The following is an 11,248-nucleotide window of genomic DNA, read 5'->3' on the forward strand; positions in this document are numbered from 1 at the left end:
AACAACCATTTGTTGACTATTTTTGACACTTTCTTCTTGCATTGCACTGCACTGCAAAAGAAATATCAGGACTGGAAAGTGTTAGTTTCAAAGTTATTTAAAACAATGCTTCATCACCCATCTGGATGTGACCTTTAAGATTTCAATACAAATACACCCATGGAAACCTCACCTATTTGCTATTGATTTTGTGTGCTGGATACTCAGAGAAGACAGGAATGGTACAGAATAAATCAGCTGAACAAGACGGTAAGTCAGACAGGCACATTTCTAAAACTGCCATTACAATTCCCTCCAAACCTGCAGTGTCATAATTTCTGAAATAATTCCTGATAATTACTTCCTTTGCCTGGGTTTTATTTTCTATATTTTTTCTCTCAAACTTCCTGAGGACCCCTTCATGAAACATGCTAAGGGAAGAGATGGGGAAAAATACTGGAAAGGAAACCTAAAGCAAACTGACCCAGTCAAGGTGGACATCACACAGGAATACAACTAGAACAAAACAAAACCCGTGCTACAGCTTGCCCAGCTCTATAAGATGAGAAGGAGAGGCTATGTAGAAGGGCCTTCAGACTCTAAGGAGGCAGGTTTTTCTGTCTAATACCAGCTGCCTAAAGGCTAGATCTGAAGCCCCAAGAATCTGGCAGGCACCCCCTGCGGGAGACCAAGTCCCACAGGTCACTGAAAAAGACCACTTATACATCCCATCTCAGAGCAGGTGACTATGACTCTGAAACAAAAATTCCCCTGTGGAGAATGGCAGGGTTCTTTTGGCAAAGGCAGATGAGGGTGGTAAGGAGGGATGGGAGCTCTCACTTATGTGAGACAGGAAAAGGGGACATGGGTTGTGCAGAAGGGAACACAATCTGCCAAGTGGAATGTACTGAGCAGCCTAACTCTAACTGACAGCCTTGCGAGGGCAGCCTCTGGAGCAGCCCGGGGGCGCCGGGAGGGAGTGGATAACAAATTGAGCTGACATGAATGCAGGAAGTGGAAAAGCATTGCAAGAGCATGAGTTCTTTCATTTTACATTTTTATCGGTTGTGAGAAGACTAAATAGAGAACATATTTTTAATATTCACATATTCCAAACCCACTTCAGCATTTTGAAGACAGAAGCAAATGGCAACTCAGCCTGTTCCCAACTCAGATGAGACCTTGTTAGACTCAAATATTTGTGCTACCAGAGGTTTTCTTTCAAATTAGTCTCATTTCACAGATATGGAACATAAAAATGGAATATATATCTCAAATATTAAAATCCAGGCCATCTGTCTAAGCAGACAGATGATCTTTTCAGTGGCATGACTTCTTATTGGTTGGAGTGCAGTAATGCTTAGTCTCTAGCGACAGCTGGGTATGGTGTAAAAACCAGTCTTTCTGCTCCTAGCCAAACACCTAAAATTACTGTCCATGGCCATCCTACATCCTCACTGTGTTAGCATTCTCTTCCTCATCTCCGATGTACACCTTCTCCATCTCTGTCATTATAGAGTTCATCAACAGGTATTTTTCCAGCTGGTTTGTGTTCCATCATGCTGATCCCTTTGTGTTCCTCCAGTAGCTCCCATAGCTTAATTCACATACAGACATCTCACTTTGTTTTTCAGAATTTTCATCATTTGTCTCTATCCCTTTTGTTGTTACCAACAAGCTACTGAAATCATTATTATCACCAGAATCACCAGCTTTGGGTTTCCCTATCACTGCCCAGTACTCAGCTGTGCTACCTGCTGCACTGCCACTAAGGGAAAGAAGACCATAGCTTGGAGCATTTAGACCTTGGTAGAAGATAAAGCATAGGTGGCATAGCCCATTGCTCTGCTCACTGCCATAGTTTTTACAATTCTGCTCAAGTTCATTACTTGTTTCCTAATATTTTCAAGTCAGAACTTTTATGTGCCCTTCTTTATGTTACCCTCAGTCCCTAGTAAGATTTCTCATAAATATGCAGAACTCCACTTCTTGGCTGTTCTGCAAAGCCCACCTGAACTGTCTCCAATGGTATGAAACACATAAACCAGCTATTAGTGGCTGCACCTGATCAGAAGTGGGACAAAGTATTATAACATAAGGATGATGCTAGACACCATTCCCAAACTTAAGGGTAGTCACTGTATTTTCTCACCTGCAATAGCAAGGAGCAACGTAGAGAGATAAACCAAGAGAGCTATTCAAAACACCTCCCATAGATTCTTAAACTACTATATAGCAAATAGTATGAATGTGTCCCCCTTACAAGAAGAGGGTTTTTGTCCTGAAATCCCTATAATCCATATGGCCAAGACAAACAAAATGTGGGAGGGAATAAACAGATGTCTGGGGAAGCGAGACAGAGAGAAAAAAAAGTACTTGCCCAGGGTCATGTAGGAAATTGGAGATAGGCCTGCCTAAAAACTGAATCAAGATTCTCCTGCGATTCAGCCCAGTGTTTGAACCACCAGTCCATCCTTGAAAGTTAATTGATTAACTCTCCTGTGCAGATGCCCATTTCTTACCAGACAGAATTACTCCCCAGCTAACCACTTCACAACACAAGCTAAGTATCAAACTAAACTGGCATCTTTCAGATAAAATATATTGGCAGCTATTTTATGAAGATTAAGTGTATTCATCTTGGAAAACAAGTGGTATAAGCAAGAAAAACAAAACCTTGGGATTAGATGAAATTTCATTGCTTTCCTCCATCCTCATTATTCAGAGCTGTCTCAAAAAAAAAAAAAAAAAGTAAAGAAGTTCTGAGTCGCTTTGAAAAAACCACCTTGAGCGAACTGTCAGTAGAGGGAGGGCTCCTTCTGGCTCGCCTTGTGCTTCAACCAGATTCCCTCTTAACCGCCTTAGCTGCCAACTTAGCTGCTATGTACTTATTTCTGGTTTAACTCTCACTGAGTTTAGGTTTAAAGACCAGATGCACAGAGGACACAGCATTGCCCCCGCAGGCTGGGGACTGTCCTGTCACTCTGGGAATCGGCAGCTCCCATTCTAACAACTATCTGGAACATACGGTCATTGCTGTGTCCTGAGCTAGTGCTAGAGACATTTATCAGAAAACCAGCAGTGGGAAAGCATTAGTATCTGCCATGGTGCAAGGATGGGAGCTAGCCTAGATGTACAATGGACTATTAAGAATTCACTTAGCCGTGCCACAAGGAAAAGCAGGACCTGCCTTGCCAGCCCCCTAAAATATTATACTGCCATATCCTATAAGAAAAATCTTGGGTGTCTGATAAAATCGGTTATAATTTGAAAAGGTCAAGGTGTGGGGTTTTTATGAAATATGTTCATTTGAGGTAAAACTAGATTTACAATCTATTTGAAACACAATGGCTTATTTACATAGTCCCTTCCAAAAAATTACATTGTTTTACATCTGCAAAGTTTTCTGAATGTCATCTTCTTTGGTTTTTACCTCATACAAAGATCTAATTAAAAATGCACATAGTTACAATTTTTGAAAACTTGAGAGAAGAATACCAACCCAAACAAATCTAGTCATGCTCTGAAATAACTCTTCTGTCTGACCCCAAGTCCTCCCTATTTATTTTTTCCAAACTGGACAGAAAATATAAGGTTTGCATTTTGGCTTAATCAAAAAATCAATTATTTGAACAGCTTCAAATATTTATTCTTTGCTCTTGCAATAGTGCATGACATTCATTTAAGAGATTAGTGTAGCATTCAACTACAAAATGTAATGCTGATTCAGGTTCTAACAAACAGTCTCAAAATGAAAAACTTTTTCTCTTTTTTTTTGGATGGAAAGCAACATTCAGGTACAGGACAGAAGGAGGAAGAGCTGTCCAAATGGTGTTCCTGCCTCTACCTGGAAAAATGTTAGAATTTGTGTAATATGAAAGCTATTGAGAATCCCAATACGGGGGTTCTGAGTATCATCCCACTCCTGAGTATAGACTGCACTGGCTGAAAAATACGTCAAGATAAGTCTAAGCTTTCTAATTTGATACAGATCTCCAATTATATTGACATTGCTTATATTTCACTTTCCCTCTTGGAAACTGTTTGCATATAATGATGATTAAAGACTTAAATATTTGTGCATCTATATCAATAAGTACAAAGACAGATACAATTTACATCAACATAAAGCTATACATATATTTGGATGAATGTGTCAATTCTCACTTCTGAGCTCAAAGAGAAAATGATATATGTTAATAAATATTAATGCCAACAGAGCGGCCTGAAAGAAATCAGAGCTCTATTTTCCTTTGTGCCTGTCTATAGTTATTAGACCCCTTAAAGTTCCTGAGCTACAACAGCTCACGCCTCCCATCTAGTGTCCAGAGAATCAACTGCACAGACACGGCATCCAGTTCACCTGCTGTTTAAGGGGGCACCATCAGCTGTGCAGAAGGAAGCTGATCCAAGATGCTTACTTCTGCTTCAGAAATTAAATTAAATTAAGCTAAATTACAATGCCACCTCTTGCAACATCTACCCCCTGGCAGCCCCAGCCCGACGTACTGCACTCCACGAGACACACTGTATGGAGAGGGGAGCTGCCTTTTCTTTCTTGGGTTACCTGGTAGAAAAAGATTCTTCTGGATATTATCAACCCCCCTTAGCGTCCCCTCACATACTTACCAGGAGACAGTGAATGGGATTTCCTCTCAGATCCGTGTGCGGAGCCTGCAACAAACTCCAGTCTCTCCCTTTATTGTAGGTGATGAAAGTTTTCACTTGGTTGTCAATCTTCTTGTTAGCCAAGAACATTCCCTTTATCCCTGCTACCTAGGAAAAATTGACATGGCTGAAAAATAGATCAAGTCTATGCAGGTTCTGTGCACGTGTCCCTCCTTCCCCATCAAACCCAACAGGGCTCTGGTGGATGTGTCAGTGTTGTCAATGCCAGGGCAAGAATTCTCAAGGTACGTCAAAGGAAGACAAGCGGAGGTGCTGGGGAAAAGCTAAAACCATCACAGGTGCAAAGGTGACAAATGGGAAAGGAAGCTTGTATTTCAGAGTCATCATGAGAACACAGTAAGAATGTCACTGTAAAGTGTCACTGTAAAGTGACAATCTCTCAACTGTGTAGGATCCTTCCTCTGAAAGATGGAATAAGTACAGGGCAATTATTTTTCTCTTGCACAACAGTATTTGGACACAGTGGCAATTTTGAGTTTGCAAAGAAAACAGCAACACACACACAAAAACTTGCAGTTCAGTGCTTTTATTCCTGTTCAGCCCTCTTCAGACATTTCCTCTAAGGATCCCAACGTGCTTCATTATTATGAGTTTTTCAATGGGATAACCTGGGGCGCAGAGGTGTTTTTATTGTGGTTTTGTATTTTGAGGAAACCAAAGCACTGGTGACTCAAACAAGGCCACCCAGAATGCTAGTCGTAAAGCTAGCAATGAGATTCTCATCTTTTTATTTTTCCCAGTGTTTCACCCAACAGTTTCAATCCATAAACCTGCAGGAGGATTTTGTAAAGACAAGATGCTAACAGATTCACATTGGAAACAAGCCCAAAAGTATCTTAGTGGGGAGAAAAAAAGTCAGCCTCAAACCACAACTCACACTGCAGAATGTTCCCATCTTCTCAGCACACTGAAAATCAATAGCCAAATAGCTGCTGCAGCTTGCGAATGAATTTGTTAGGCTGTCATTCTGCAATCTGAGTGCAGCAATAAAAAGGGAAGTGAAATCAGGAGAAGGAGAGTAAAAGTGAGAAACTTTTCGGTTTCCAGCAAGCCTGTTCAGTCATCCACCTTATCTCTTCTTATGATGTAGAACTAGCAGACAGAATCATTCATCAAGACTTTTTATTCGTAGAGATTATTACTTAAATGGCATCACATGGGAAATGGTTACACAGCAGATTCAGAGCTTTTTCCAGCTCAACTGATTAAATTATGTGGCTGGATTTGGATGCTACAGTGAACAGGACCCTATTGCACTTTTAGTCACATGCTGTGAGACTACTAGTGTACAGTGCTTTTGTACAGAATATTGGTGTACTTAGTCATTTGCAATAGTACCCTCCTGCTCGAGCAATGGCACTGAATTTCACTTGAATTTGCACACAGACTTTGACATGCCTTGCTATAATGGGTGATAGTTGTTAAATTAAGCAGTTAAGTAATTTATGGTTGATATAATCAAAAAAAAAGATAACCTTTTCAATTTCTTTGCTGGATTTTTTTTTCCTACCCAATTAAGTATTCTGGATTTCTTTGTCATAGTAGAAAGGCACCCTGAAAAGACAAGGGTACTCTGTCACCCAGTGATATTGCATGAATAGACAGGGTTGGAAAAATAACATAGTTCTGTCTTTACTACCAGAAGCTAGAGCCTATATTCCATTTGTACTTTGCTTTGTTGTTGTCCTGAAATAGTTCTCTTATATAGTCCCTGTGAAATGCTGGCCATAAATGATTAAAGAGCGTTTTATATATCAGGTGATAAATGTGTTCTGAAATCCTGTAAATTTTTCTTTTTATGATTCTAGTCATGGGCTGGAATTCAGAATCCCTTCCCAAGAAAGGAAAGTTATGTTACACTGTCAATCTTAGACAGCTTCATCTTGAAAAAAGACTGCACACACTATATGTGGTTGTGTGCTCTCAGTAGGAAGGGATACACCTACTGCATAAACACAACCATGACACACACAGCTCATCCCTGCTGTTTGTAACAAAGACCCATGTAAGGAGTGCAGGACCACCAGTGGTCAGAGAGAAGAGCACCCCATCAGCTCCCACACAGGAACTGTAGACAACCCTCACCACTCTGAATGCATTGTGTGCAGACAAGAATGTGGTCTACACTTCCAGAAAGATTCATGCAAGATGCTTGGAAGACACAACCCAAATGACATTCTTCACTCTCCATCACCGCCTTCATACATCAAACATATACTTCTTAGCCAAGATACATACTGCTGTAAAAAATAAGTCCCAGAGTAATAGTCATATACACCACAGCTATAGACACATCTCCTCACAGTCTGTTATCACTTCAGTCCTGGATTCCCCCAGGCAGAACTGTCTTGCTGTGGACCAGTCCAGTAGAGCCATACCACATAACTGGAGAGACACAGGAACCAGGAAGGGCTCTCAGACCCAGTGGTCAGTGATTTTAGCTCTTCCTTTACTCTAGGAGATGTCTCTAGGACAGCCTTTTTGTGAAGAGAACCATGAAACAATTTTTATTTTGCCTTTGTACCCAGTGCAATTCCCTGTTGAGCAGCACTGAGCAGATTAATCCTTGACCCAGAATCAGTTTAGGAATTACACACACAAACATGTTCACTACAAGGCAACCAGAAGAACTTCCTTATAATACCTGACAAACATGCATACAGACACATGCACACTTAGCAGGCTTTTCTCTGGCATCTTCTCAAATAATCGTTCTTTTTTAAATATACTGCTGCTACCACATAAGGACTCATTTTAAAATCTCTCTACTTCCTTTTAATTTATCTATAGATTTTTTCTTTTCTTGTCTTCATCTCCATTTACCCCTAGAGCACTCATCTTCTGCAATGATCTGACTCGGAGAACCACATTGGTTGGCTTTATGTTCCCTTCCAGCTAGAACATCAGATTGAAAGGAAGGTTTGTGCCGGGTTCCATGTCAGCCAATATTCCTTCTATCTAGATAATCAGCAGATATGACACTAAAACTCTGATTCCATCAGTTTCAATCCAGGTTACTGTGTGGTGTCAGCTGAATAAAACAAAACAAAAGCTTTTCTTCCCCCTCTGGGATGTAGGACACCTTTGCATAATGCAGTAAAACCACTTCCTGAGCTGACAGTAATAAGAGGCAACAGTTTTTCCATGGGCTGCCAGTGCTGCAGAGAGATTAATAGTAAAAAAATGTCCAAATGACTGAAATGGCAGTGCCCATCCTCCTACAGCTCATCTGCACTGATATACAGCACTTGGGCCCTCTGGACAATTCAAGGTGGTTTCCAAATAAAGGGCAGCTGAAGGAAAACTTTATAGCAGAACCAGTATTCAGGCAGTGATGGGGAAATATGGGTGCTTATATCTAGTTCATGACTTTTATTCTAAATGGTCAGAAAATACCCTGGAAGAGACCTTAAAAGAGAAACTGATGCTCAAAACAGCAGCTGAGGAATTTCTCATTAGTTGAGTGCTGTCTCCAGAGGTAAAAGAGGCAGCAGGGCAAGAGATGTACAAGGGAACATTAGAAGTCCTATTCTTGGGATCAGTTGTTATAGAAGACAATGTAAATTGGCCTTTTTACAGGTGAGCTTAAGCAGAACACACTTGTTCAGGAAAAGTCTCAGGAATAAAGAGGGCACTAAAAAGAGGTAGGAGAGCTTTCATGTTCATAGGATAGCCCAAGAGGGCATATCTACAATCACTTAAGTTCCCAGAATAATCCAAGCTGAGAAAGGTGACAAAGAGAGCTGAAAACTGCTGTCTCTGCTTAACTTATAAAACAAATGGTTGAAAATGCAAATGTCAGAAATCCAAAAAAATTTAGAGAAGAATGCTATTCAGACTGCTGGGAGCTTTCAGAGTCAGAGAGACAATGTGGGTCCAAGCTGATACTGTGGGGCCAAGTATTTTGGCTGAGAAACAAAGAGTTCCTCTTAGCAAGTGAATGAGCTACTCCAGTATATTTTCCCATGCACAAAAGAGTCATGAGCTCTTCCTCATCTGAGAACCCTCTGGTGAATACAGCAGTGAATCCCTTCATAATATTAAGCAGGGCCTAAATTCTACTCATGTGTAAAATCTAGACTTAAAACTCAGCTGATTGCACACAGGCCTGTAAGTAAAAGGAGGGTAAAACTAAGTATTTAATCACTTGTTGGCTTTGCTGTTCACATGCATATTACAAGACTGATGTGCAAGGAGGAAATGGTACTGGCACCATGTGAGCTCCTGAGACAGAAATGAGATGTTTGGAGTTATGACATACCTCATAGAGGTCAATCATCACATTCCCCTCCAGCCCTTGACTACTCTTGACATTTTCCAAGGCCAGGGTGAAGTAGACCCCTCGGGTGTCGGAGATGTACAGATTGTACGTGTCGTTCTGGTTCCACTCTTGTACAGCTGCAAACACCTGATTCTCATCTGTGCTGATAACATGCATGTCCTGGGGAAAGAAAAGAGAGGGAGGTTACCAGAGGGAGCTCTGAGCTGTCATTTCCAAGGGCACTAAATTGTGGAGGAGTGAGGGATAAATTTAGGCTGGAGTTTAATCGGAAACTGTAGACAATACTGCTGTAAACTAGTCATTCCATCCAGGAATATTTTACACCAGCTCTCTTCTGCCAATTTTCAAAGCAGTAATTAACTGCTGAGGTGTTAATTGAACATTTACATTGGTAGTAGCACTTTCACCCCCCTTATCAACACATTCATTTCAATGAAAATACTTTGAGGGCTAGGAAGGGTTGCTAATTAGGTGGTTTTTTTTTTCTTTTTCCTTTTGGCATCTGAGTGTTTTCACTGGTGATTGTGGAATCAGAGATATTAAAAATGTTAAAAAAAAAAAAAAAAAGGCATCTGAAACATCTACTTCTCCCCCAGCATTCAGAAGGCAAGTATGCTTGGGACCTGATATAAGGAGGTTCAAATGGGTTAATGTCTGCGGCCAGTGCTGCTGTTATCTACTGTTTCTAATGACAGCATGGACCTGAGCCAAGGCCCTGGACCACAGTACTAAACACCACACCCCAAGAAATTTAACAGAAAAACAACCCTAATTCTCACCAGATGTAAAGAAGATAACTGTAGTTAGTTCATTAGTGTTATGAGTGAGGTTTTGTTTTACTCTGTTTGTTCCGTGTGTTACAGGGGGCAGAAAACAATGAAAAGAATGCATAATTAAAGAAAAGAAATTAAAAACCATTAAACCTGATTACATATTTCAATGCCTGGAGAAATTATTACCCAATGGAAAAAGCCACCAAAGAGAGACTGTTATAATGAAATTCCCAGGCTCTATCTGCCCAGCACAGGCACCCTGAATTCTTTAGTGCCATAAAAATCTATTGAGGTAGGAAAAGAAATGAAGATTTCTTAGTATCAGGTGATTCTCAGAAGACTCAGCTGTTCTGTCTGGTTTGGGCAGATATCCTAAAGTTATTCTGCTTCCATGAATCTCAGCCAGGACTTTCTATATGCAAAACTGGGAACCTTATCAGAAAATATACTCTTTGGAAGCTGATGCTACTTTTTCCTTCTGTTAATAATATTCTTTGATAATTCACTGTCTTGTGGATTTCTAGGGAGAATTAATAATTCCAGATGAAACCTTGTAATGTAAAGATAAAAAAAATAACACAATGAAGAAATTTAATCTATAAATTTGAAAGCAGATTCACCATGTAGTTAAGATTCAGAACAGTTGTTTCTTCACCCAGATCCAAGTCTGAATACAGAGTGGATGAATATGCACTTGATTTACTTGCTTCTCTGCACTGGAGAAAATCGTATCCCAGAAAATGGGCTCGTTTTGTGGAAGAACAGATTGGCTTAGTTCCTGAGGCAATAGGAAAGGTAATCTAAGTCCCACTGCCTTCTACTAGTCTTGGCTGTGAACAGACATCCTCTTGTAACTCCAGGTGTGCTAGTAGAAGTTACAGCCACAGCTGTTTTTCTGAGGCTCCTTATTTCAGACTGTCACCCTGGTGAATCTGCTGGGAGATCTACATCAGTAGGTGTTCCCAGTGTTCTTCAGGCAACATTGCCTAGCACAGCTCTGATCTCAAGTTCTAACTCCTGCATATGTGCACACATAGGCAGGCCCATCTATTTAAACAGATTATAAGTAAAATTTGTTTTGCCTGGTGAATGTACTGTTTCATTAACTTACTGTTTCAATTAATAGTTTTGTAACAACTAGGGGAGAGGGGTAAAAAGATACTTTGATCAACACCAGAGAAAGTTACATGCAATTTCATGAATGCTTAAGAAGCAAACAAGTTAATTTATTCACTAGATGCTTCTTGGATTTATCACATCATGCTGTAAGATAGATGTCTAAGGAAGATTCCAGTAAGACTGAAGGAATTTAAGCCTGGGAAAGCAGAGAGAGACTGAATTGGCGTGATATTCATAGTGCAGAAAGTCAAGAAAGATAGTATTCCAACTGTGTGCCTTTGGTGATAAATTTTCCTCTTAACCTTTCCTCTTAATATGTCCTTGTCCAATAGATGCAGCAATGATGCAAAGCTTTGATAGAAGAGGATCAGTATATGGGCATCAAACAGGTCTTTGACCAACATTA

General features: G+C 40.3%; 1 protein-coding gene across 1 annotated transcript in view; it reads right to left on the reverse strand.

Annotated features, from left to right (window-relative positions):
- Positions 1–11,248, reverse strand: part of SORCS1 (sortilin related VPS10 domain containing receptor 1) — a gene marked incomplete at its 5' end in the record, with an annotated part of 93,069 nt that overhangs the window by 52,826 nt on the left and 28,995 nt on the right. Inside the window, 2 exons of the mRNA XM_027906977.1 lie at positions 4,609–4,755; positions 8,930–9,109. Coding sequence (XP_027762778.1) covers positions 4,609–4,755; positions 8,930–9,109 — 327 coding nt within the window. The remainder of the gene's footprint in view (positions 1–4,608; positions 4,756–8,929; positions 9,110–11,248) is intronic.

The sequence above is a fragment of the Empidonax traillii genome, unplaced genomic scaffold (assembly GCF_003031625.1).
Source record: "Empidonax traillii isolate 1590-97213 ecotype Southwest subspecies unplaced genomic scaffold, ASM303162v1 scaffold1382:size118074, whole genome shotgun sequence".
NCBI lineage: Eukaryota > Metazoa > Chordata > Aves > Passeriformes > Tyrannidae > Empidonax > Empidonax traillii.